Source organism: Podarcis filfolensis, assembly GCF_964270895.1.
Source record: "Podarcis filfolensis genome assembly, chromosome: 7".
Classification (NCBI taxonomy): domain Eukaryota; kingdom Metazoa; phylum Chordata; class Lepidosauria; order Squamata; family Lacertidae; genus Podarcis; species Podarcis filfolensis.
Window position 1 is genome coordinate 59,298,544 of NC_139603.1, and position 27,768 is coordinate 59,326,311.

The 27,768-nt window shown below is 41.1% G+C and overlaps 2 protein-coding genes and 2 long non-coding RNA genes across 8 annotated transcripts; 2 read left to right on the plus strand and 2 right to left on the minus strand.

Moving 5' to 3' along the window:
- Positions 1-97: 97 nt before the first annotated feature.
- Positions 98-6,273, minus strand: LOC310766845. Of its 3 annotated transcripts, none has more exons than XR_014550448.1 (4): positions 6,180-6,273; positions 4,948-5,013; positions 4,470-4,517; positions 98-873 (listed from the first exon to the last, which is right to left on the minus strand). It is a non-coding gene; the product is annotated as an uncharacterized lncRNA (long non-coding RNA). The 3 variants fall into 3 exon arrangements; XR_014550449.1 differs by lacking the exon at positions 6,180-6,273 and adding an exon at positions 5,727-6,173; XR_014550450.1 differs by lacking the exon at positions 6,180-6,273 and adding an exon at positions 6,032-6,173 and having other exon boundaries at positions 99-873.
- On the plus strand, positions 871-2,512 carry LOC310766859. Its single transcript, XR_014550469.1, has 2 exons — positions 871-1,863; positions 1,901-2,512. It is a non-coding gene; the product is annotated as an uncharacterized lncRNA (long non-coding RNA).
- On the plus strand, positions 6,216-17,252 carry LOC310766801 (uncharacterized protein C8orf89). 2 transcript variants are annotated; one of them, XM_083623446.1, is made up of 8 exons: positions 6,216-6,488; positions 8,390-8,441; positions 9,799-9,959; positions 12,363-12,492; positions 14,025-14,114; positions 14,703-14,813; positions 16,149-16,213; positions 16,954-17,252. In XM_083623446.1, the coding sequence occupies exons 1-8, from the start codon at positions 6,449-6,451 to the stop codon at positions 17,091-17,093; spliced, it is 789 nt and encodes a 262-aa protein (XP_083479572.1). In that variant the 5' UTR covers positions 6,216-6,448; the 3' UTR covers positions 17,094-17,252. The 2 variants fall into 2 exon arrangements, with proteins under 2 accessions (XP_083479572.1, XP_083479571.1); XM_083623445.1 differs by having other exon boundaries at positions 6,220-6,488; positions 12,360-12,492.
- On the minus strand, positions 7,588-27,281 carry RPL7 (ribosomal protein L7). Of its 2 annotated transcripts, none has more exons than XM_083623455.1 (7): positions 27,153-27,281; positions 25,859-25,964; positions 24,320-24,486; positions 22,717-22,854; positions 20,264-20,373; positions 19,379-19,589; positions 7,588-7,598 (listed from the first exon to the last, which is right to left on the minus strand). In XM_083623455.1, exons 1-6 carry the CDS (start codon positions 27,164-27,166, stop codon positions 19,381-19,383), a joined length of 744 nt encoding a protein of 247 aa, XP_083479581.1. In that variant the 5' UTR covers positions 27,167-27,281; the 3' UTR covers positions 7,588-7,598; positions 19,379-19,380. The 2 variants fall into 2 exon arrangements, with proteins under 2 accessions (XP_083479581.1, XP_083479580.1); XM_083623454.1 differs by lacking the exon at positions 7,588-7,598 and adding an exon at positions 18,129-18,184.
- Between the last annotated feature and the right edge of the window lie 487 nt (positions 27,282-27,768).

The window sequence follows — 27,768 nt, forward strand, 5'->3', positions numbered from 1 at the left end:
CTGAGAGGGCCTTACTGTCCGTTGCCCCTTTCCACTTTCTTGTATAGATATTTGCTTGTCTGCATGGCTCCTTGCTATTTTGTGCTCCACAAAGGAGTAGGATTCTTTATTTATTAAAATATGTATGTGTCATTTATTATGAAAACAGCTCAAGGTTTAGAATAAAATCCATTAAAAATACAACAGCAACCATAATATTAATCCAGCAGCATGAACAGACAGTACAAATAAACAGTTATGACAAATGGCTGACATAAGTAGCTAGCAAAGGCCTTGGTAAACAGCTGTTTTCAGTATTTGCTGAAACAGCATTAATGGCAGCAATGGTGCTACCAACTGGAAAGAGTACAGATACATATGCAACCTATTACAGGTGTCTCTTGTGTATTGGCATAGAAAATGTACTTACTTAGCTAACACCATTAGGCAGGGGCATTTTATTTAATTTAGTTAACCATTTAAATATGCACAGTAGGCTTAGAAGCTGTTCTAATAACAGCAGTTGACTTTCTCTATAGCAACCCGAAAGGGGTTATAGTGTACTGCAAATGCCTACAATATTTTTAAAAAGATAAATTCAAATGGGAGAAGCACATGTAAAGATTCAAGCTGCTGCACACAATCTGATGTTGAAGGGTCTATTTAGGTTTGTTTCATTGCCCCACCTAGTGGTTAACACATACAATTCCAACAGCCGTTCTATATAACAAAATGTCAAAACATGTCTAACAGTTTCTTACTGAATGTAAAGATAAAACCTATCATAAGTGTAGTAAGAAACCAGAATGACACAAATCTGTCTGGAATTACACAAATTTTGAGTTGTTATTTTTCTTTCTTTTTTGATTTCAGTCTGTCATTCTGCTCATGGAGCTTTTCCATAGAAGCACATGAAAAGTAAAAAAAAAAAAAAATGAAATCAGACATTGCTGTGTTCATAAGTAGGGAAAGAATTCAAGCCCAGGCTTAATGCATTATTTAATCAGGCATACTCTATAAAACTTTCCAGGGATGCTGGCCAATTGTTAGCAACTTTTGACCCTTATTTTGGCTTCATTGGATCTTGGCACTCTGGCAACAAGCAAACCAATGGGACTCTGATTTCAGAGGAGCTCAGCCACTCCTGAAAGGTGATTTAAAATATCCAGAAGTCAAACAACAAACTTCTTAAAGTATAGTTCAAGGGGGATGTAGATAGAACCACAAAGTAAGGGGAGCATACAGCCTACAGCTGTATGTGGGTGCAGAATCGCCCTCCCCATTTACTTCATGGAGGTCAATGATTGGAAGCTGGAGACATGGTCCCACTGCCTCTTCCATGCACTGGCTGTGAAGACTCCTTGTGATTTCTGGGTATTACTCAGTATGGGAGTGGAAACAGGAGGGACGAGAGATCAGAGCATGTCATCATGAACAGCACCCATGCCCACAACTCCTGCACTCTCACTCTTTAGTCCAGTTCTCTGAAAATCTGGCAGGGGATGTGATTCAAATTCTGCTGAGAAGTGTCGCTGGGTCAAAATAGGTGTATCATATCTGCTGGACCTCCAAATAAAAGTCATGCAATCAATGACACCAAAGTGGCCAGACACCAGGGAAGCATTGCTATAGGGTTGGAGAGGTAGTCTGGATAATATCTGTGGGTCCCTTCCAAACCTGTGATTCTGTATCTGTGAGGTTAGAAATCTGATTGCTGAACCAATCAAACCAGTTCCATAGCTGACCCAGGTAAGTGCCTCTGTTAGCATCCTAATGGGCCATGTTGTGATGGAGACAACTGAGGCATGATGCATTCTCTCCACCCTGTCACCTGGCTGGAAGTGACATCATCCTGAAGTTAGGACAATTGCAGAGCTCGTCCGTGTATGATTGATGCTGGAAGCAACAGAGGCACAGAGAGGTTTGACTTCCTCTCTGTGTTGAATCCAAAGCTATGGAAACTAATGGGGAGGCACAACCTGTTTTAGTCCCAAAGGCCAAATAGAAAGGCCCAGGAGGCTGCATTTGGCCTCCAGGCCTGAGGTTCTGCATCCCTGACCTCCAGCCTCTAGCTTTTAAAACAAATATATACCTCTTGCTATTCTGGGAACTGCCCCCAAAGCAAGCAAGCAAGCAAACAAAATGCAGCCACACTGGTGTTTGTGGTCAGATAGCTGTTACAAGGTTGTGTACTGTTACAATGGCAACTCCTCTCACTGCTTTGTGTTGGTAACACTGGCATAGAATGTATCCTATTTTGCACCTGTTTTCAATTAGAAATATAAATATCTACCCTAGTGTAGCAATGTTTGACTTATCTCCAGTCAATTAGACATAGCTGAGTTTAAAGTTCCATTAGGTGTTGCCTTTTTTACATACTTGGGCCTTCTAGAGGTGTTAGGTTCAGGTCCCGATGGCCTTATAAAATGCCCAAGCAATCCCCACCCCCTTTTTAACAAATAAGAAACTGGTTTTATTGACCTTTTCTCATTTTGATATGTTAAATTTATCTATAAATCCATGGGAAATGCAACATTTGCTCGCATTTTATTTCTCTTCTGTGCAATATAAAAGGAACTAATAAGCCAGGTTGGTCTTTTTGTTGCTTTGACAACAGATTTAACTGATTTAATGAAAAACAAAAGTTAAGGGAGAAAAAAGACTTATAATGGCTTCTATTTTTGGCAATTTTGTTATTGTAATTTATGAAACCAGGAACTGAAGGTTTGCAATGTGAGAACCCTGCAGAAGACAAATCAAACATTGCATAGATCAGCAAATTTTAAGAAACAGTCAAAGGTCAAACATATAAGCAAGAAGCAAGTTAGTAAAAGAAAATGTATTGGGCTCTGGATGCTAGCACACACGTGCACACCCAGCAGGAGAGTGGAAAGAAGAGAGGACCATTTACCCGGGTAGACAGTGAAAGGTGTTCCTTAACATCTGCTGCCGCCTTGTCCTCTACCTGTGGTACGTTTGCAGGAGAGTTTGGCTCCTAGAGAGGCCAGCCAGTTTGACTCAGCAGTTTGTCAGCAGACACCTCTGCCTGATGTCATCATCAGGTTTCTGGTGACAAGGACTTAAAAGGAATCCTGTTTGGCGGGATGGACCCACCAGTGGCAGGGTCACCACCAATAGCTTGTAGTCCTCCTACATTCATCCTTGTCACTGGAGGTACAGGCAACTGACTAGATTATCCTCAGGGTCCCTTCCAACTCTACAATTATATTAATTGTGTATTGTCCCTGTACTCTGGAACACCCCTTCCCTTTGTCATACACAAAACATCATCCATTAGTTGCTTCAGAGATGTATATACATCTTTTTTCAGGCTTTCACTGACCCTTAGGATTTGAGCCTGCTATTTCTAGTTTTCTGTCTTTATATCTGTTTATATAATACTGTTGTGAGTTTGGGGGTTTAGCCTGCATGATACCCAAGTCCCTTGTAATTCCTGGAATCCTGGATCCAGCAAGGGTTAAAATCTAATGGATTTGTTCCACTGTTGAATGGTCAGGCAAGTCCCTTTGTGAGAGAATGGCCATAGTTACCATCTAAGTATGTTCCTTATTATAACAAAGTGGGTTGCTGTATGCCAGAGAGCAAATGGGTGGTAGAGAGAAAGACAAAAGCCAGTGTGTGAGACAGCTGAGCTAGAAGCAGGCAGAAGCTAGAGAGTGAGAGCTAGAAATTAATGAGACTAGGTAAGCAAGACAGGAAAGGTAGGGTGTTAAATATAGATATACTTTGTAGAGAAAAGCAGACATACAGAATGACCGGTAATCTGAGGGTGGTCTATTTCTGCAAAAATGTCTTACTTTTACAAACACTTTGCTCATCATTTCATAAACAGTTGCAAAAATACTGTACACAGACTGCTGCTTTGTCCACAGCTTGACCACAAGATGTAAAAGCATGGTGTGATTGTTGGCAATTCTGTATTTGCATTTCTGTACCCAGCATCCCTATTTTTGACATCTTTCTTACCTTTCCTCTTCCATTAACCTTAGTTGAACCTTTAAGTGCCAATGCTTTGGACAAAATCCCCATCTATGTAGACTTCTTGTACTGTTTGTTTCTGCTTTACTGAGCCAGGATTCTAGAGTGTCACCCGTTATGTAACTGAGAATCTAGTATGCTGTGTCTCCTCTCCACAGAGGTGGTTGTCATCAATGAACCTGTTGTATTTCAGACAGTGTATCAAATTTGCCGTCCTATTCTCTCATCTTTTCACCTCTTGGCTGAAGGGGTATGCTTTTGTGTTTGTGGCGTGGCTTTTCAAGCTCATGCCTCCAGTCACACATACACAAATGCATAGCTTTTAGTGCACATAAATATTTTCAGTATTCACGATATGGCGAATTTTATGCACACAAGTTCCAGAATATTGACTGTGGGGCAACTGGGCTATGTGGCTAATCCTACAAAGAAAAGCAACCATGAATATCAAGACAGCCAGATGGTAAATTTCTGGTTGTGGCACATTTTACCTTGAATTGCAGAATTATGCAGAGGGAGGGTGTGGAATCCTGTGTTTCCTATGAAAGGACACAAACCAGTTTTTGACAAGACAGCAGTGTCATGATTTTTGTCAGTATTCATCAGTCTGTCCTTGCTTAGTCTTGTGCCAAAGAAGCAGCTAGGAATTTATTTGAAATAGAAATAAGATATTCTCTCCCCTTTATGCTGTTTTCACTGGTGGTATATTTTTCTGATGGGAAAGTGGTTTAACATACATTTACTCCCACCTGCAACATGAAGTGGCACAGTTCAGAAAGACCTTTACTGCGTGAATGTGCTAAATGTATAAACTGAGATTTAGATGTACACCACTTTTGAAGGAATGATTTGTGCTTTTGAAATCCTTATGACTGTTTCATTCAGCAGCTGATGTTGTGACCTTTTTTTGTCCTAGTTCGTGCTAGAATTGTCACAACATTATTTTTAAAAGGAAATCATGGAACTTACTTTATTTGCTTCATGGAATCTATAGCATTGCATAACTTTAGCGTTGCAATGGTTCCATGGTGTTGTCTGAAATAAAGGACAGTCCCTTTTAACATTATAAAATAACTTCTACGGATTAACTTCTCCCACTCGTAGTAAAACAGATTAGAACCTCACACTGACATTACCACTTAGGGTGTGTGGACAGGGCAGCACTGAGTAAACAGGGCCTTTGCTGTTCCTGCAGTTGTTCTCCTTTCCTATTGATGGAATCCTTATCATTCCAGAACTCCTACCCTAACCTTCTCTTGGTGCTTGGATGAAAAATCAACCAACTCAAACACTTTGAAATAAGCTGTGAACAACCTGGGAATCCACACAGTTGCTGAAGTACCAGCAATTATGTGGTGTAGTAGTAGTAGTAATTTATTATTGACTTATTTGACAATGAAATCATCTCCTGGAGTGCTCTTTGCGAATCCTCTGCATGCCAGTTTACTCAGAGAGAATCCCACCAAATAAACCAAGCAGCAGCAGAAGCAGATTACATTAGCATGCATGACTAAGGGTTAAACTGTCACTTTTATTTTGAAAAGCTCCAAAGTTACTTCACAATGATTAAGCAACATGCCACAAAAATAGTGAGCATGTATTTGAATCCACAAGGCATCGGACTAGACCTTGAGCCAAACAGAAGAGGCGTGTGAGGAAAAATTAAGCTGTGCGCTATTAATCCAAAACCTTACTCTTGGTTATATAGTCTTAGAAAGGGTGTGGCTATGGGAATAGTGTGCCTTCACCATTGTTCCTAATACCTAGCATTAAAGGTGAGAACCGCCACATTCTGGGTCCAAGGGCAATTCCATCTGAGTCAACATGGACTACGATGAAACTCTTTTAAGACTTTGCGATGCCCATGAAGTTTGGGATTTTGCCGTAACAAGACCAAATGCAGCTCCCATTCCGGGCCTTGGCCATGGCGGATGCTGCCTCTCCCTATCAGCCTTTCTGATTGCACATGGCAGAAACTCAACAGGGGAGGCTTTTTCCAAAACAAAAGAGGGCAGCAGCAGATGGCTTCGCCTGCTGAACAGAAACAGTTCGCCTTGCAGAAACAGTTGTCGGAAGCCGAGGGAACCCTCCTCGCAGCGGGGAAGAGAAGGCACTCGACGGGCCGCCTCAGCTGCGGCTTCCCTTCAGCTTCAAGGCCCAGAGAGCGCCCTCGCCGCCGCCCCGTGAAGGCCAGGCCTCGCCTCTTTATTGCGGCTCCCTCCGTTGCCTAGCAACCAGCGGCAGGCCTGCTCGCCCGCCCGCCCGCCCGCGCCGGGCCGGCGCTCCAGTAGCCGAGGTCGGCGGGGCAGAAATGCGGCCGTTGGGGTCTCGCGCGCCGGCTGAAGCGGAGGGCCATGAGGGGCCTCAGCCTCCTCCCGTCCTACAGAGGCGAGGGGGCCGAATCTTCGGCCGCCGTTGAGCCTCCTTCGTCTTTTCCCCGAGCGAGCGCGGTGGTGGTGGAAGGGCCGCTATGAGCAGGAGCCAGCAGCGCATCCACTTGGAACAGCAGGGTGCGTGTGAGTGCTGGGGGTGGGGGGCTGTTCTGGGGGGGGCAGAGGGGAACTGCTGCAAGTCCCCCCCACCTCTTCCCCTAAAACGAAGGGACGCTGCAGAAGGCGCTGGTGGGCCACTCTCCCTGCTTGGCGTGCGTGCAGTATGGCGACCCAATTGGTCTACCTTCCGAGGTTGTTGTGAGGGATTAAGGTGAAGCTCCCCGGGCGCTCTCTTAACAGGGCGATGTGTCCCATTGAGGTAGGATTCGAGCCTAAAGCATTTTGCAAATGCTGGGTATTGAAGAGAAGAGGCATGTTGGGGCTCAACCCTGCCTGAAACGACTCCCCTATCACGTGGGGACTGATAGGGAAGGGCACTCTGCACATGACTTGAAACACTTCTCACCCTGCAGTGGGGGTTTGCACATCGTTCCGAGGTATATTGTGTTGAAAAACAGGTTGCAGGAATGGCACCTGACTCAAACAAAGCCGTGGGGGCTTCCACTCCAAAAGTAAAAGATGCCTAACAGTTCTGAGGACTTGAGGAAACAAAAGTGAGCAGTGGTAAAATAGAGCAGTGGGAATAAGAATTAGCCTGATGGGAAGGCAGTTTGTTTTCAATGAGGAGTCATAAGGGTAATTCCCCCAAGATTGTATGGTGGTCCAGATTAACATTTGTATGGTTTTGTGTGGTGTGTTTGTTCTGAGGTGGTGGAGAGAGTGTGGGCTTGAGAAACTTGTAGGTTTGAGAGATGATTTGGGGATAATTTATTTGATTTAGATTTGCTAGAGTAAGTCAACTGCTAGGCTGGAAAGAGCAGTGGGCTGTAAATTTCATTTATCGTAGTTCATGTGAAAAGAGACCATCAGAAATGTGCTATAAATTTTTTTCTAACAAACTTTGAAATCTATGCCTTTTGATGCATTGTACATAGGGTTCATTTTTTAAAAATTTCCCAGAAACTTCAGTGAGTACAAAATACAATGTGACCAGTTAATTGGGGCCAGCTTCTCACCTGTGCTTACATAGCTGCATTAGATCTCTTTCCAAGCACAATTCAAAGTGTAGATTGTTACCTTTCTGTGGGGAATCTTTGGTCTACAGGCTTAATTGGGTATGCTAGGCCTCTCCATACCCACCTGCCTTACACCTAACATCTTGTATGATGACACCAGGTGCAGAGCAGGTATATGTGCACTTGAGCCAAAAAGAAGTTTGCAGGCACTGCTGATCATCCACACCTGCAAAGCCCAGTGCAGCTGATTGGTTGTTGATGCTTTGTGGGCATGTGCCAAAAATGGGTCATCTGACATCACTGTGGTGTCAGGTGATTGATAGGTGGGTGAACTCACCTCCTGGCTAGATCCACTTCCCCAACCTTGCTATAAAGGCTTAAGTCGTGTGTGGCTGGTGATAAATGGATATAGAGCTGTCCCAGTTGTACCTCTGATGTGTAATATTCTCTCTCAAGAAGTGTAACAGGTTCCAATTTTGATGTCTTTTTGGCACCCGAAATTGCAGCAAATTTTTTAGTTTTAGTGTTTTCTGCTTGATCTTAGAGGTTTTTGATGTAGCTTCTATGATTGATTGTATTGCTTGTATGCCAGCCTGAGAACCCTCTTATTGAAAGATGGTTTATAAACTGACAAAATAAGCTATAAAAATTCCTTACGTGTCTTGTTAATAGATATTATATCCCAATCACACTCCTTTAAATCGGTGTTCTGACCAAATTTTGGTTTGAATAATATGTTGTAGTGCATCGTTAAAATGGGGGAGTGTGCTGTCTAAAGCAAAATTTACCATTACTGGTAAAATATTTACTGTTTTTGATGCAAGTATATTTAACTGTAATGTTACTTTAACTTTTGGTATGAAAATAGAGTAACTGAATCTGAATGGACTTTGCATATTACAGGTTCACAAGCTCCTAATGGTAAGCTGCCAGAAATCTCGTGCATCCCTGAATGGTAAGTATTTATTTAACTTTGCCCAGTGGTCTAAAATTAGGGTTCTGAAATATGAAACACAGTGTTTTTAAAATACGAAAGCCCAACCTAACTTGATTTCAAGAGAGGTTGGTTTTTAGCTAAGTGCTAGTGCTGATCTACCTTAACTTAGCATCGTTCCATAACTCCTAACTCCTCATTCCTCACTCCCATTAATGGAGATGAGTGGTTAAGTCTGTAATCTTATATCAATGTATTATTCTGGGAGTAAGCCCCACTGAACTAAGTGAGACCTGCTCCAAAGTAGACATGTAGAAGATTGCATTGTTAATCTCTTTGTAACTGAGAGGCTGCTGTTGCTTACTGCATCTGCCACCTGAACAGCAGACTTATATGTAGTCATGATGCTGAAATTGCCTAATGGTGGTTCACAGGAATACTTTCGATTCTATAGTTTAGAGCCAAATATTCCCTTGTTCTATTCAACTTCTTGTTCTATTCAACTTCTTTAGTCCCAGTTGTTGAGACCCTTGGGGGTTTATTGATATTTTAAAATGTCTACGAGTACTGCACTTTCTTTGCCAAAGATTTGGAGTTATTTCCTATTTTAGGGGATAGGGTCTTGTCAATTTAAATTGCAACAGAAGAATTTACAATAAGGACAGCTTAGCATCATATTTTAATGATTCATAAGAGCTGTAGCAGTTATCAAAACAGGCACTTTTTAAAAGTAAAGGGACGTATGCCTCTAGTATGCATAGGATCCTTTTCTTTATGACGATGCATTTTGAACTTTCTTTGGCAATCTGTCTGGTTTTCTCACTGAGAAGATCAATGCAAACTTTCCTGAAATAGTTTGTCCATCCCTGTTGATAGCCCTGTAAAATGCATGCTGTTGATTTGGAGTATGCCTAAAGATGCACTAGAGATCATACTGGGTAATAGTGAGGCTGTACATGTCTGAACAATGCCTTGTGCTCAGTGTGCACCCTAGAACATTTCTCTTTTCTCTGTAGCACTCCAATATTCCATGGCTGAAATTGAGTAGTTTCTCACAAATAACTTGATAAGGAAAGAGGTAGCTAAATGTTACAATATTTGATTGAAAACAGTTTGTAGCACAGTTCTGAAGAAGGAGTGAGTTGGCCATGGAGAGAGGTCCTTCTGAGGAGTAATCATGTAGGGCAGTCTTCCCCAACATTTTGGACTAGTTTCCATCAGCTTCAAGGGAAGGCCAACTGAGTGCTTGTTTGAAACATAGCAATCCTTGGTGACCCACTTATTACTTGAGAAATGTCTGTACCAGACAACATGTGAAAAGCATTTATTATTTTTGCTTTTGTATCCCCTCTGGTGTTCACTATGATGTTTGAAACAGCAGACCTGTCATTTCTCAGACACCAAAGGAACAAAAATTGCCAATCCTAAAATCTGAACAAAGATTCCTGGATAAAAAAGTCTCCGGAAAATCATTCGGGGGTCATCTTTTCGAGAATAGTTGGAAACATGCAGTGATAAAGACAAAAAGGATAAAACAAGGTAAGATGTTTAAGGTTGTCATTTGATAGTTATCCTAGGCTACATTTCATAAAAAGGAAACTTACCAAGATTTTTTAGTGTTGGAATTGCCATAAAGATCAACCTAATCCCTATTTCTGGCTGCTTCCAAATTGTCATTAGTTTGTGGACTGGAATCCACTGACTACTGGCAAATTTAGGTTGAGCAATTATAGTGGATTTCATAGTTGTGTACAACAAACAAATTCCTTTGCAATAAGAAAAGTGATGGGAAATACACTGACAGGGGATAACAATTGCTTGATTTAAATACATACAACATCCCCACAAACAAATCAAAATCAAAAGTTAACAAACTGGTTGTCTGGGAAGGTACCTATGTAGTTTTTCCTTGCACTTTTTGTTGTTGAGAGTTATCTTCCACTCCTTAAAATCAATAGACATTTGCCCACTGAGTTCAAAAGAACAAGAATTGTCCTTTAAACTGCTGTACTGCACACCCTCTCCAGATATTGCTGTTCTTCTCAGCCACTTTTGATACCGTTAACAATAGTATTCTTCTGGATGAGCACCCTGGTTTGGAAGATGGAAGTGATGTTCTGATTGGTTCACTTCTGCCTCTCAAGCTGTTCCCAGAATGTGATAGTTGGGAACTACTGCTTGATCCCATAGAATTTCTTCTTTGCTGTTTCATAGTGTTTTGTCTTGCTCCATACTTTTTCATAACTAAATCACACTTTTGGATAAAGGCCATCAGTGTACTGATGACACCCAGCACTTTCTGTGTGTCTCGTTTTATCAGTTTCAGGTGAGGGAGTAGAAGTGCTGAGGAGGTGCCTGGAATCTATAATGGGCTGAATGTGGGTTAATAAGCAAACTCAATCCCATCAAGACAGAGGTTCTGTGAGTAGGTGTTTTGTCTGTTCAGGGAGATAGTGTTCAACTTGTTCTGGATGGGGTTACATTCACCCTAGAGGTAGCTAACGTGGTACCGAAGATGTAGTTGAACCACAGCTCCTATGATCACTGACCTGCTGACTCGGACTGATGGAAACTTTAGCATAACAACATGTGGAGGCCACCTCATTAGCTTCTTGGACTGAGTACACATTTTGGGGGTACTCCTAGATCAAACATTCTACTTGGAGGCCTTGGAAGCTCTGTGGCAAGAAGTGCCTGTCCGCAGCATAGGCTGGTGCACCAGCTGCGGCTTCTCCTAGACAGAAATAACCTGGCCATAGTTATTCATTCCAGGTAACATCTAGGATTGAATAATACAATGTTTTGTGCATGGAGCTGCCTTTTAAAATGGTTCAGAAACTGCAAATGGCTCACAGTACGGTGGTTAGGCTGCTAACTGTAACTGATCATTTTAGAAGTATTACGCCAATACCTGAAGAACTTCACTAGTCCATTTTCCACATGCAATTCAAAGTACTTCTGAAGTCCTTATGTGACTTGGTACCTGAAGGAACACCACCTTCCATATCAATCTGCCTATGTAGTGAGAGTCTTCAGAAGCTCTCTTCTGGAGCTCTCTCCATTTGAGGTAAGGTGTGTGGTGGCCAGAGTGAAGGCCTCTTCTGGTTGTGGTACCCCGTTTGTTCTTTCCCAAGGGAAGCTTACCTGATACCAGCATATTACTATCTTTTCAGTGCAAGCAAAGACTTTTTACTTTCCCAGGCTTTTTAATATATTGCTGTTTTTAATATGTTGTGTATTAGCATGCTTTTGTAAATGGCACAAAAGGATTGCTAAAGGGAGATATATAAACATTCGTTTGTAAATAAATGTTAAGGTAGTCAACGACAGTTTGATTTTGTTCTAAAACAGTAGGTTTTTTTGGGGGGGGGGGTTAGCGATGGCATTATTCCAGCTTTGACTGCCATTCAGGGGTTCTTAGGATTGCTGCAACTTGATCCTCTTACCTGGGAGTACCGTAAGCCCCACTGAACTTGGTGGAACTTATTTCAAAGTAGGCATGCATAAAATAGTGCTGTTATCTGCAATCCCCCTGCGATGCATTGTGTTCCAGGTAGTGGCTCAGCGTAAGGAACAGAATGTGCATGTTTTAGATACTGGAGTAAGTTTCAGCTGTGGATTTGACATGATGAATAGATGTTATATAGTTAGTTTAGTCTAAGTGTGTGCACACACAGTATATTTAGAAGAAGGCATTTCCGCTCTTGACGATTCCTGACTCTATAGGTGGCTGAGAACATAAGCTCACTATAAGGGAACTGCTCCTTCTGACTTGGTAACCTCACAAGGACCAGACCAGTTTCCTGTGCCCAGACATGTCTCTTCAGAAGTCTCCCATTGACTTCAGTGCAGCAAACTTCTAAGCAAGTGTAAGACTGTAGCTCTAGCTAGTTTTGGCCTGACGTTCCATGTATGCTGCTTTGAATTATTTCTCTTAAGCAGAATATACATCTGCATATGGCTTGAGAGACTCTGATGAAAATGCTGCAATGCCAAGTCTTGCTCAGGCAATACCAAATCCCTCTCCTGTTGCACAGAAGACACAAGGTGCTGCTCATTTATTTCCAGACAGGTATACCATTATAAACTCTATTATTGTATGAAGTGTATAGATGTTTCACATATTCAAAGTGCACTGCACAGGTATAATTCAGAGGCAGACTTCAAGCTGAGGAATTTCTAATAAGCACATCTCATAAAAATTCATGTACAAATTTATTTTAAAAATAGCAATAGAAGATGGAATTTTAGCTCCATTTCTGCATTTAAAGTCAAATGGATTGAAGATGTACACTTCTAAAATATGAACAGGTCATGATATAGTGACTTGTATAAATCGTCATGATATAGTGGAAATTCTATTACTTCCAAATGTTGTGTGAGCCCCAATTCAGACATTGGCAAGTAGGCATATAGCCAGTCAGATGGTTAAAGCTGTTGCTTGTGATCATCAGTGATCACCTGTTCAGAGAAAGGGGGAAGATTATTATTGGGTACTTCATACCCAGACTGGCTTTGTTTTTTGTTTAGAGCAAAGGGAATCACTTGCCATTCAGTCACCATCTTGCCTCAAGCTTATTAGTTTCACATTGGCTTGTTTCAAACAAGCTATGTTTTGTCAGTTGCAACAAGGAAACAAGCTGTAGGCAAGCAAAAATGGAAATGAAATGTTCCACATTCTACCTCATAGCTGTTTGGAAGAGGAGACCAGTTTGTTCTGACCACACTAAACTGTGGTATAGGGTGATGTCTGAATATGGCCAGTGGGAAACAGCAAAAACCTCAGTATTTTTAAGTGATCAAGTACTCATCTGTGCCATAGGCTTACTGCTTTATGGTTTTGTTTTTTAGACAATGCTTATGCCTGTACAGGGTAGTGTTTACTTCCCAAAAATAAAGTCTCAACTTCATTAATGGTAGTTTACAATGTTTCATTGTTTAATGTGGTATGTAACTGAGAGGCTTCTCACTAACTCTACAATTGAATGAACTGGAGAAATGACAGCAACCACAAGTTTCCTAAAGTGAATAGAGGATAGGTTTTTGCTCTTCTCCCCTACATGTTTCTTTTAGTGTAAATTGCCCCAGAGCCAGTAGTAGAAAGCCAAACAGCAAGCATGTATTTAATAAGCACACGTTTAATTTGGCCCCGGAAGTTCTGTATGTGTCTTACCACTCAGCTATACATTAAAAAACAATTTTTAGTAGAAACGGGAGTGGATGAATGTACTGTTCATGTTTTTCTCATAGCTTGTGGCATATTGCAGCTGGGGTTGGGGCAGGATCGTTTAAGGCAATTCCCAGAAGTGCAGACAAGTTAGTCTGTTGTAGCAAAAACTACAGGGCCACAAGGCACTTTAAATCAATATATGTATGCCATAAGGTTTCACGGACTAGTCAACGTAGTGTTATGAGTTAGAGGTCAGAGAGAAATATATGACAAAGAGCCCTGTTTTATTTCTACCCAATTATGTATATCCCTGTATCTGTTGACCAATCCCATTTATTTGGGATAAAATATGTTAAAAAATATTTTTTAACGTTTAACACAACGTCTAACCATTTAATATTATATAGTTAGATACCTTCTTCTTTTGATTTTAGCTGTTACAGTAATGATGACCCCGGTTTACCACCTTTTGTGCTTCCGTGTACTTCATCACAATACTTTATTGAAAGCTGCTACAAAAGCAGGCAAGTTAATTTTACTCTTTATAGTTTGGATTCAGAATTATGTTTCTGAAGGGTGAATGTTAGCATGTTCGACTAGGCTTTAGTCAGCCTCAGAGCTCCTTCCCTTAGGGTCAAAGGAGAGGCAAGGCCTCCGAGAGGCGGATCTGCTGCCCACTCCCCACTGCAGCAGACACTACTGATGTCAGAGCTCTACTGGTAGGCCTCAAAAGGAGTATTATTAAAAGTAGATGCAGTGAAGGAGACATACCCAGACCTGCAACATGGACCCTACACTAGGGAGAAAACTATGGCAGCAAACCTGTAAAGGGTGGAGAGCTGCTTCATCCTTACTTTCTCCTTGCCAGTGACAGCCCAGCAGGGCACTGGGTGAAATTGCCACCTTTGATTTCCTCTCCCATGTCTTTAAGATTGTGTCTTAAAATGACTTGACACTGGTAAAGAACATGGTGTGCTGGTGATATGCTCTTTGTGAACCTTGGGCCATAAAAACACCCTCACAGCACTATGTGAAAAATAAGTGGTGCCAGGATGGTTTTACTGTAAAACCTATTGCTGTCTGAGATACTGCTTTGTTTTCTTTTCCTGCAGGGGAGATACAGCCATGGGGGATGCTTATAAAAGAGGGTCGTTTACTTGGAAACCAGGCCCTCTGAAGACATCCGGTATGCATGGTGGAGCTGGAGAATTAGGTGCTGTAAGGTAAGGCAGTATGAGTGGACCAGGTCTTTCATGAAAAACAATGTTGGGAGTTACTTGAATTTATATATTTAATTCTGTCTCTTTACCAGACTGTTTTCTAAATGTTTATTCCTGAAACAACGTAATAGCGAAAGAGGGAAACATGACTTGATCAAATTCATGAAAATAAAGTGAATATTTATTTTAACCACCTTTAACTGTCCCGAAATGGTGTGTTTGGCAGACTAGTCCACCTGCTTGCCTTCAGCAAGGTCACTGCATGATGTGCCCTTCACCATGTCTTGGGACCTTACTGGGGGACACAGGAAGTGGAGAGGCAAGGATCAAAACTCACTTAGACCTGGGGCAGTTCCAAGACACTTGCTATATTGTGGGTGGGATTGAACTGGGCACCGGATAGTTAAGCAGCTTCCACATTTTAGCCTGGCCCATCCCCTTGATAGTCTCTGGACTCAGCCAAGGGTTATCTTTTGTTGTGATGCTGGGAAACATCACCCCCTTGCCAAAGGCTCATATGTACAGTGGTACCTCGGGTTACAGACTCTGCTAACCCAGAAATAGTACCTCGGGTTAAGAACTTTGCTTCAGGAGGAGAACAGAAATCGTGCTCTGGCGGTGCGGCTGCAGCAGGAGGCCCCATTAGCTAAAGTGGTGCTTCAGGTTAAGAACAGTTTCATGTTAAGAACGGACCTCCGGAACAAATTAAGTACTTAACCCGAGGTACCACTGTACACCCACAAAGGGGCAGGGGAAGGTAAAAAAAACCAAGAGATTTAGAATAAGCAGAGCTGGTGTCATCTCGCTTCCTGAAGCTAGGCAGAACCACAATGAGGAAGGAGAGCTCTCCCATGTAGCAAAGGCTTGTGTAAAGTTGCAGTATTGGCCTACTTGAGCTGGTGGAGTTACTGAGTCAATACTTTTCTCTGCTGGAGGAAAATGTTATGACTATTGTAACAGTCCGATTCAGAAGCAGTTCCTATGCAAGTTTTATTTCCCAGCAATGCTTGCTGTCCTATAGCCGCTCAATTCAACTCTATGAACCCTATTTCTTAGTATTCATTTATAGGTCTGCCCTGTTAATATTTACCTAAATCCCCATGCATATTAGTCCTTTCAGTACAAAGGTTTTGATACTTGTTGAGTACTACTAGGAATCTGGATGGAGATTCCTAAAGAAATACATTTTGATGTAGGAATACTTATATGGCATTGATCAGCATGTTTTTTCATCTCAGCACACTGCTGGGAAATTACACCACTGCAAGTCACCTTGATTGCCATAGTCCATAAATATAACATTCTATTAATAGTATGTTCTTGTGCAAATGTTTGTAGGTTGAAGAAGTATAATCGGTGTTCCAGCCTAATTTCATTTCCAGAAGGATCCAAATTCAAGCCTGGTAATGTATAGTACCTAATATATTTAATTTCCTAGGCAAACTCATTTTCTCACTGCTTTACTATGTGAACTTTCTTGCATTTTGAATATTGTTGCTGTTATAAAAATGTTTATTGAAGGCTTTGTTTATGTACCTAAGGGACAGCATTTCTAGTCGTGTTTGTAAAATGTTTCAAAGGCTTAATTCAGCTAATTAACAAAAGGCAATTACTGATACAAGCTACTAGAGTTATTCTAGATTTATTCTAGAGTTGTTTTGGAATGAAAATACATTGGGTCATACTGCATTTTTATGGTCACAAATGTAATTTTTCTAGTTTAATGCATACCTTGCTCAAAAGATTGCTTAGGAAAATAATAAACTAAATGGATAACATAAAATGCTAATATAGCAGGAGAAATGGGAATCTGTTTATAGTTTTTTTAAAATCCTAGGTATCTGTACTTCAAATTGATTTTTTTATGAACCTATATAAAATCATAGGCCTCTCTAAAAAGCATGGTCAGACTAATGCATAATGGGCCAGGTTTATGAACACTATGTACCCCTTTTTACTACCTTTGACAATCTCTCAGATAACCATTACAACTTGTTTCTATTTTAAGGAATGGGGTGATTTTATTCCCTTTCACTGGTTTTTGATGTATTTTGTATAATTCTGTTTTAAGTACTTCCATAAGAGGGGCACATTATACTTTGTACAAACTACTAATCAAGGGGAGTTTCGTTTTTTCTTCTAGGTTACCGTTTCACAGACCCTGTCACTGGAGCTCCTCCTCAGTTCCTCCAGCGGCTTTCTCAACTGGCTGCATTGGAATGTGAAACCATACATCAAGAGAGAACAAGAAGACTCAGGAAGGCCAAGAGACAGATGATGTAAACAACGTACCAGGAAAGGAACAGGCTCCTTTGAAATCATGTAAAGTTACTATTTTCTTGTTCACGTCTATCTAATTCTTTCACAAATAGTATGTTTGTGAATACAAACCTCACAATTAAGAGAAAATAGGTGATTAATAAAGCTTTTTTATGTTTGTAATTATATTGCCATTGTAAAGTTTTTGAACTGCATCTAATGCTGTAGATGCAGTAGCAGGTCAGCCTCCCCTCCCCCGAAATAGTGATAGAAAAGTCAGAGTTGGAAGGGAACCCTGAGGATCATCTTGCCCAATCCCCTCTAATGCAGGAATCTCAGCTAAAGCTTATGTCAATGACAAACACCCAACCTCTGTCTAAAAACCTCCAACGAAGCAAGAGTCCTTTTGTTATTGAAAGAAAATGCTGTCTGACTTATCCTGTTAGCCTGCCTGCCGTTAACACGTTACCAGGTTTGGGTTGCTTAACTTCTTAGCCCTTTGCTATCCCCAGGATAGGCTGTGATTTATTTCATCAAATTTATATACTGCTTTACAGGTTTCCTTTAAAAAAAAAAAATCAAAACCCCAAAGCAGTTTACAAAAACAATTTATCAGTAAAATGAATTAACAGTAATTTGAAATGTTAAAATAACTGACTAAAGGCAGATTAAAACTCACATCAGCTTTCTAAACAATTTTTTTAATAGCAGGTGCTGACACCACAAGCTGCTGTGTGGATTTCCACCAGCACCTCTCTTTCCCAGGGCCCATTTCATGCTCTATCTGAAGAGGACAAGGGTGATCATCATAGCTCCTTTTCTGAACCAAGCATCTGCATAGTCTTCTGACTGGCAAGGTCATTAATACCTTGTTGTCAGACAGACCTTCAGCTAACAGGATCTTTGAGCAAACTACTCAAGACCGGCTTGTGTAGGTTAACCATAGCTTAGATTTCTCAATAACATTCATAACTTACTGTTTGTGGCTACCTAGAATTAAAAGGATTGCAGAAGTACTCTGACTGCCAGTCAATTTCAGAGAAAGGAAGAACAGCACAATTCCACAGAAGATTTTTTTTTATTAACAATGCATAGAGATGTCATCTCCTAGGCCCCTAGAAGAGAAGACAAACTAAGATTAGAAACGTTTCAATTGGTGAATATTTTTCTGAGAATTTCAAGTTAGGCTAACAGCGCACATTTCAGTGTTTTACTTGCCTTTATGTGCACACAAAAATCACTTTCAACCAAAAAGCTATTTATCTGGCTGCCTGTGGTGACTAAAAATAGTAAAATATGTGTTTCCCATAATTTCCTATAGCCAACTCGGTATACTACAGTAATTAATTATTACTCTAAAACACACAAGCAGTGCATAACCTAAAGTGCAGTCTAAAGTCCATCTTAACCAACCACCCAAATGATTTAAAATAGCACAAATAGAGCAATGGGGGCATAATTTGTTCTCTGAATAAGCAGCTTATATGGCTTAACATAACAATGAGTTCCGAATACAAAGGGAAGTAACAAAACTGCAATTCTACAGCTAGACAAACTGCCATCCACACCCACATTTGCTTACATTTCCCCCTACAAACCCCACCCCTAAAGAACTTTAAAATGTCAGATGTTCCAGAAAATCAAGTTAAAGATTGTATAGCTTTATTGTATTTCTAATCCTGCACATTGGGGCAGTTTGGTCTAAACAGTTTAGTTTGTTGTAGAATTTTGCCATCGTTGTATCGCAATATACTACTTTATCCTGTACTCACATGCACAAGTTCCTCCCCCATCTTCTGCTGATCTTTGCAATGTTGGACTGAGATGCCATTGCATTTCCTAGCTAGGAGAAGGGCAAGGAAAGCCCTCTTACTTGATTTACAAAGGCACTTCCACCTCTGGCAGGGTTTCATCCCTAGAAAGTCTTAGTGTGCACAAAACAGGAAGGAACCTTAAGATGTCATAGCTATGGTATTGTGGCTGAGAGAGAAGTGCCTTTGCAAGCTAAGACTGGATTCACCACCTCTAATCCGTAAAGGTATAAGGAGCTCCTTTAGGAAGCAATACAATTAACATGTGATGCCATGACAAGATCTGCTTAACTTTGTCAATGAATTCCCAAGACTCCATGATTCCACATGAAAAAAATATTCTACAACCAGAAGCCTATATCCCTTGTGCAAGGTGGATATGTGTACAAAAACAAACAAACCAATGTTATTTTCTGTACACACCCTTGAAAAACTTAGGATGTGTGAAGGAAACCCTCACTACAAGTTTGTATTTTAGTGTTCTCCAGCCCAGCATACCATTAATTCATCCTCCTTATGAGCCGGTTAATCTGGTCTTCCCTGTTTCCTGCATCACCACCTTCTACAAAGTGAATGGTTTTCTTCTTCATTCCACCCCGTGGAGAAGACAGCTTGAATGGCCAGAGAAAGTTGTTTGCTGCTTTGAAGTTTTTGCCAACAGTGTAGATTTCATGGATCAGATCCTCCATGCAAATGATGCCGTGTTTTCCTGAAAGTAGAGTTAGAAAAGGTTCAGAGTACAAAGTGCCTTCCCATTCATTGATTGTTGCAATCACCCTGCGGGTAGCTGAGAGAATGCAATTTGCCAAGTCACCCAAATGAGAGCATCGCAACCAAAAAGGAACTGGGACATGGGAAATGTATAGCACTATACACTGCACGTCCAACAGAATGGGCACATTTTGTCACTACTGTAAAGCCAAAATGTCCGTCACTCAAATAGTATAACTTGATAGTGGCACTCTGAAGAGTCTACTTGTATTTGTTTGACATTAAGTTAAACTTTTTTCTATTTTGATGTTGACTTCTAACGCTAAACCACAATCTTATTAGGCAAGAGCTGGTATAGTGTAATGTTGTGGCTAGACATAAAAACCAGAATGTGTTAGGTTCAAATCTCAGCTCACAAACTAGATAGCCTTCAGCAAGCCACTGCCTCATTACTCCATCTTGCAAAAATGGCATAATACTGGCACACTGTTAGAGAAAAGTTCTAACAGAACATCAGTGAAATACTTTCTATGTAAATGCAAAATGTTATGCTCAAGTTGGCCAGCAGGATTGCAAAGAATACTTGTCTCAGACGATACAAGAATGCAATAAGCTTGCAGATGTAGCGATACACTAAAATAATCCAGTACAAGTTGTCATAAGCTTACTTACCCAGGCATCTTTTGATGAGAGAGTTATCTGTCAAAGCAATGCGCTGCTTGTTGATCTTCCCATAACCACGCTTGTAGATCAACTCATGCACAGATTTCAAGTTGGGGTAACTGGAACAAAAGATAAGACATGACAACAGCACTGCTAAGTTAGTAACATAATGAAAATCAGCTGCTTGAATTTCTAAGTTAAAAATATAAAAATGTGTATGCCAAATGCATGAGTTCACTGGCAATATTGTGTCCTCAACACCTTGCTGTTTGTCCATTCAGTACACATCTGTATTTACCACAGCCAACTAATTTCTAAAATTAAGTAGCTGTATCCAGACATAAGCTTTTGGGTTTGAATGCTGGGAACATAACTACTCTCACAAGGAATGAAAATTAGCATGGACAACTTCTGGCACACAGTGGAATATTGCATTGGACAAGGAAGAGGAGGGGGTTGGGGGGGAATCATTTTTAGCATAAGCAGGAAGGAAATCTGCTTGGAACATATTTATGACAGAGATGGAAGGGGAGAAATAATGGCTTATATTATGTGTTTTTTAACTAAATTTCTACCATCGTCTTCTATTGCAATCACAATACAAAGCACAACGTACAATATTTAAGTTAGAGTTATAATTGGAAGGTGAAGGTAAAGGGACCCCTGACCATTAGGTCCAGTTGCGGACAACTCGGGGGTTGCAGCGCTCATCTCGCTTTATTGGCCGAGGGAGCCGGCGTACAGCTTCTGGGTCATGTGGCCAGCATGACTAGGCCGCTTCTGGCGAAACCAGAGCAGCGCACGGAAACACTGTTTACCTTCCCGCCGGAGTGGTACCTATTTATCTACTTGCATTTTGATGTGCTTTCGAACTGCTAGGTGGGCAGGAGCAGGGACCGAACAATGGGAGCTCACCCTGTTGCAGGGATTCAAACCGCCTACCTTCTAATCAGCGAGCCCTAGGCTCTGTGGTTTAACCCACAGCGCCACCCGCGTCCCTTCATAATTGGAAAACGCACATTAAAGATCTGACACAAACTTAGGTCAGTAAAATACAAGCATGAAGTAGAGAAAAAGCATCCAACACAAGTCTACTATAACCACATTAAGATAACTTAACCCTGCAAATCAAAAGCTTGCCAGATCAAAAATGTTTTCAATAAATGACATATGGTGGGTTTTCGGGGGGGGGGGGGGGCTTATTGAGGCAGGGATTTCTGCAATCTCAGCAGAAGGGATAGAAGATGTCCCAACCATGCTTCTACTACCATTAGAATGCACAGAAGATCCGGTGTGAATCTTTAAAAGGCAGGCTTATATTGGAGTAGAGCTACTACAGGTACCCTGGAGGCAAATCTTTTGGCCCAGAATTTGTTGCTGGGAACTACTACCACTTTCAGGACCATAGGAATTATTCACTATTTTAATACAACACTTTCTCAAATAGGAGTGATACTTCTAACTGTACAATCACACTGAATTTTGTTGTTCAGCAGGAACTAGAGTATGGTTTCCTATATAGAAATGCTACACTGGAAGTTTTCATCAGCAAGAAAAAGTATCATTTACCAACCTATACTCTAGTCCATAGCCCTTTGGATAACATAGGCCAGAAAGGGCCAACACCTGTATTATCATGAATTGCTGTACTTCTCCAAACATTAGTCCAGAGCTAAAACTATCTAGCCCCTTATGTATTATAAAGATGAAGATATTATGGCAGTAGACTCGTCTGATGGTATCAACTTGGAGAAGATAACCAAGGTAGTTCCTCAAACAAAAATCCTTTCACATGATTACTAGCAGTAAACTTTGCAATTCCAAACGTTACAAAGTAGCTAAAGTTCCAGCCCAAAAAGGCTTAGTCTAAAATGTGACAAGAGGGAAAAGAGGCATGAAATAACTTTGGTAAACAGAAGAAGGTACAGTGGACCCTCTGGATATGAATTTAATTCGTTCTGAGGGCCATGCACACTCAGAAAAATCTGTATCCAGAGGAGCCACTTCTGCACATGCGGTGAAACCTGGAAAAATACTTCCAGGTTTGTCGCTTTCACAACCCAAAGTTTATGCTACTCAAGAGTAATGTAACCCAAGGGTCTACTGTACATTTATTTCTGTTACACATTCTGTACGGTATACAAAATAGTAACATGAAATGCACATGAAAACTTGTTGCATTATTCCACACAAGTGAAACTGCAAAGAAATACCTCTTGTGGGACATTAGCTGGTCGTACATGGGCTACACTATGGATCAGTGTATTTTTAAAAATGCTGCCAACCTCATTATGCTTCAACCTTCTAAATATGTATGATGCAATGCTCAGTCTGCGATTGCAGCGCAGAGTAGAACTTTCTGCTCTGGAGCAGAGGTAGAGACCACTTCGTCCAACGCAGACAAGCAGAAGGCAACATATATAGGGAACGATATACACCACTAAATTTAAGATTCAACTTACCCCCATGCAATGTAAGGTTCAACAATCCTCAGCATGTTAATGGATGCTTTGTTGAGTTTCACAAATGTGCCATTGAAAATTTGACGCAGGCGAAGAAGCTGCAGTACCTTGCGAACCTTGGGACTAACGCCATTAATTCTAAAAGTGTAGTAAAACATGTTTCTTTTCAGTACAGATTTAACTACCAGCTACTTCCAATGAAAGCTTTCATCATATTAGTAAAACATGTAACACTCCAGATAGCTGAACTTACATTATAATTAACATACCAATGACATTTATTTTTAATGGATAGTATTAAAGATAATTTTGCCCCCCACACAAAACAGTCCACTAAAGGATTAAAAAAACCTACCAAAACACAGTCCTTGCCCACTTCAAAATAAGGAGCATTTAGAAAAAGTGGCAACTGTTATGCAATCCAAGATAAGCAAGAAGCCTTCATTGTGGTAGTAACCTATACAAATGATTCCCCCCACCCACCCCAGAATTTCCATGGAGCAAACTGTACCACCTTTCATTTTTCAGGCGAAGACATGTTTATTCTTCTTACACTTCATTTTTTAGGTCAAGACATGTTTATTCTTCATACTCTTCCATCTGTTTTATCGCTACTCCTCTGCCATTGTGGCTCAGCTGTGCTCATATTCACAGAAAGCTACTATTGTTGGTAGCAAACTAAACCCAAACGAGGTATTGGGGGGGCAGAACACTGGCAGCTTTTGAGCACCGGGATCTAAATATGCTAAATACCATTATTTTAAATGCTACTTTGGATGCTATTAATTAACTATTTTATTATGTTATTTTATTTTATTAGTAATCACCAATTCTTAGACAGCCTGAAGGCCTTCAGGGAGAAATCAAAATAAATTAAGTGACTAAATTACACCTAGAGCATAAGCAGAACAAAGCACTCATGCATTTTTAACTCAAAATGAAGTCCGAGTGTGCTCAGTGGAGCTTTCCTCATTATACTGAAACTTGTGGGATATTACTTAAAAATGCAAAGCAAAAAGTTATGCTCTTTCACTCTGAAATCAATTAGGCTTTAACACTGATATAAGGCTGAAAGCCTTGCTCTGCATTAGGCCCAACGTGTATAATTTGAATGTTAAGTAAAATTATATTTATTTATACTTAATCATTCATGTATTAAATTAATATACCACCCTTCATCCGAAGATTTCATGGTTGTTCACAAGATAAAAATACAGGATAAAAGCACAAATATTTGGAACAAAAAAACCACTATCACCCCCTCCCCCAAACACATTTAAAATATTTCTATTTTATTTATTCTGAAACCTGGACTTCATGGAACCTCATGGAACAGCTTTAGAACCGTTTTTAACTAAGGGTAATCTGAATAAAGAGGCTTCAACACAAGTTATTTTTGAATTATCTCATAAAGGACAGTGCTGCTGCAAAGGCTTAGGTCATAAAAAGGATTACCCCTCAAACAGCTGCAACCCCCAGCACCCTTAACAAACTACAGTTCCCGGGATTCTTTGGGGAAGTCTTGTTCCTTACATATACAGTGTGGGTGTGAGATCAACTGCTGTTAATTTATGGGTTAGCACAACACATTTCTTCATCTTACCCTCTGATCCTGATCACAAATGCCAGTTTGGGTTCAGCAGGTACATAGTAATTGCCAGCTTTGCGAGCCATGCGGGCCATGCGAATTTCGCGCCGGTACATCTGCCTGTACTCTTTGTGGTATAACTCAGCCCTTTTATAGATTAATTTTCGTTCAGCAATTCGCAACTGAAAACAGTAGAGAATTTTATTACATTTCATAAGTAAATATATGTACATTTATCACATCTTTATCTCTGTCTTCCTTCAGGGTATCAGGACAACATACATCATTCTCCCTCATTTATTTAGTACGTCTATATCATGGCTTTCTTCCATCATGGAATTTTAAGTTTTTTCCAAGTGGTCTCTTATCCAGGCACTGACCAGCTCGAGACCCGCTTAGCTTCAGCAGTTATCTGCATCAGATACCCTCATCATGCAACCCAGAGCTTTCCAAACTTTTCATGTAGGTGACACACTTTTTAGACATGCATCATTTCGTGACACAGCAATTCAGTTTTACTAACAAAAGAGGGGTTAAACTAACCCCTTTCCAGTGCAGAGAGCGTTTGCACAACAAACCTACAGACTGCAATCGACACACTAATGTGTCGCGACACAGTTTGGAAAGCTCTGATGTAACCTCACTGAAAGTAGCCTAGTGAGCTTCATAACTGAGTAGGGATTTGAACCTGGATCTTTAAGTCCTAGTCTGACACTCTAACTACAATTCCACACTGGCCCTTACCTTTATTAACCTGTAATAGTGCAAAGGTGGGCGGAGCACTATAGTTATCAAATAGTTTGTTTTTTGTGTGATCAGCCTATGCTGGAAATGCTGGGTGCACACATGCACATACATAGTTTTGATGGTGCTTGCTTGGAATGAATGCTTACTTGCCTTTCTTTTTTAAAGAAGAGGGGAGCAAGGTCCCAGCCTTGATAGAGCAAAGGCTGGGGGAGGTGAGTTTTGTAACTGAATGGTTAAGGCAAGGAACCCCTTCAATGAGATGCAAGAAGAGAATGGATAAAGGGCATTTGGTTAAGAGCTTTATAATCTCTATAATGAAAAGGGTCACTGATAACCATCTCACTAATATATGTGAAAGATGTTGAATATGTTAGGGAAAGGTGGCTCTGGTGCCAGCTGCGGCTGCTCATGGGAAAGAATAAGCCAGAATGAGGACAATATTGTTTCTAGATATACACTAAGCAGTGGAGAATATAAAAAACTAGATTTTTGATCCATATATTACAAGCCTTTTGCAGGCAGATCAATCTGCCTACTAATGTTATAGAGCCACAAAAAGTTAACAGGCCAACTACCTAAGTTGTCACACACAAAAATCCAATTTTGCAGCTTAATGGTATCTCCTCTTAACATGCAACATGGAACATTGTTACAGTATCAAGGCAAAACAAGCCACTTCCATCAAATTGCATCTAGCACAACTCCATTAATAAAAGCTGCATGTAATCCTGCATATGCTCCACTAAACACAATAGGGCTTATTTCTGAGTAACATGCATATGGACAAGACTGTTAAGTTATATTCACCTTCTTTTGGACCAACAGCTTTTTCAGACGTTTGGCCTTCATATCAGCAAAAGCCTTCCTTTTTTTCAAAAGGCTCTCAGGAACCGAAGGCAACTTCTTCTTCGCTCTGCATTAGAAAGCAAAAGACATATACATCTGAATATGGATGTTTCTTCTCATACATACTGCACACAAAAAGAAACAACCTAATAGCCATACAATATCTTTTTAGACTTGTTAGTAGAAAACTATTGCAGCTATAGAACACTGCATATTAACCAGATTACTTTATTAAAACTTTTCTCTCCAGAGACAGGTTTATTGCTTTCCTGAATTTCCAGATATCGAGCAGTTTTGATTTCCTGAGATATAGCTATGTGAAACTCATTGTTACCACGGCTGGTAGTTATAAACATGTTTAACAAACCAGTGGCCTGCAAAGCTGGAGTGGTTTTTTGGAGATTTATAAATTACCTTAAAATCCCAAATTGTAATGCTGGTATTTTAAAAGCAAAACTACTTGCACCCCACTCCTGGGAAAAAAGTTTCTATAAAAATAATTCCAGTGTAATCTTAGGGCCATGGGTTCGAGCCCCATGTTGGGCAGAAAGATTCCTGCCTTGCAGGGGGGATGGACTAGATGACCCTCGGGAACCCTTCCAATACAAGAATCGTATGTATGGTTATCACGACTAAGGATCGCAACAGCGGGTCAAAACCTTTTTTTCGGGCAAACTCTGCAAGACAAATGCGGACAAACGCCGTCTCCCTCGGCCTGTAAAGCGAGATGAGCGCCGCAACCCCTGAGCCGTCTGCGACTGGACTTAACCATCAGGGGTCCTTTACCTTACGCAAGAAAAAGCGCTCAAAAATCCCCAAGTAACCAATGCTTCCGAATTTTCTGGCCTTCCTCAACCAACGGAGCTGGGCGCGTGTGCCGGAAGGCTACAGCTAGGCCTAACCGCGCCACGCAAACTACCAGACCAGCACGGCCTGCATGAAGCGAGGCGGCCAAGTGAGTCTGGAAGCTGCCAACGGCGGTCGCGGCCTTCCCGCTCGTCTACAGCTCCGCTCATTCCCCAGAAATGAGCCCCTCGCAACGCGCCCCACTACTATAGGGAGAGACACATCCCAGCCGCATCCCTCTGAATGAACCCCTCCGTCTCCCGAGAAAACACTAGCTAACAAGGCTCAGCAAAAGCCTCTTCCGAATACGGAGCCCTCAGCGGCGAAGGCTGAGAAACAAAACCCAGGAAACGCTTTCTTAATGTCGCGGATGGCAACGGATTGCACTGAGGAAGAAAAAGCTACTCACTCTTCGCCCGCCATGGTCGCCGCCGGAAAAGAAAGAGTTGGCGCATGCGCGGTGAACTTGAAGACTCTTTCCGCCGCCTAGTGGAAGGGACCATTAAGCGCAAAGCCCCAGCTTTAGGTGCCTAAGCGATGCCTGCGCTGAAAAAGGAAGAGTGCCTACGTAAGAGCCGGAGCTGTACCACATGCGGAACTGTCATTAACTCCTTGATGCGGTGAATATCCAGGTGTTCGGGGGAATGAGAAAATAAGGCAAGACACACAAACTAAATAAAAGTTTTTCCAAGCCGTGAATTTTGATGAGTGTTATATTCAGGGCTGGTGTTATGAACCAGCTTTTCGATATTGTTGGTAGACATAGACGTAGTGGCGTCTTGAATTCTCAGATTCTGGGAGATTAAAAATAGTGCGTTTTATATATTTCTCTCGAAGTATGTAAAGGGCATGTAGCCATGTACACTTTGCACAGCTATGCACATGGTTATTCTGTAGTTACTCCCAGTGAGTTCAGTGAGGTGCATAGAATTTCAGCCTTGACATTAGAACACTTTACTTTCCCAGTTGCCCTGCGACCGCAAAACCCAAGGAAAGTATGCTCTGAATTGCCGGACCAACGCAGC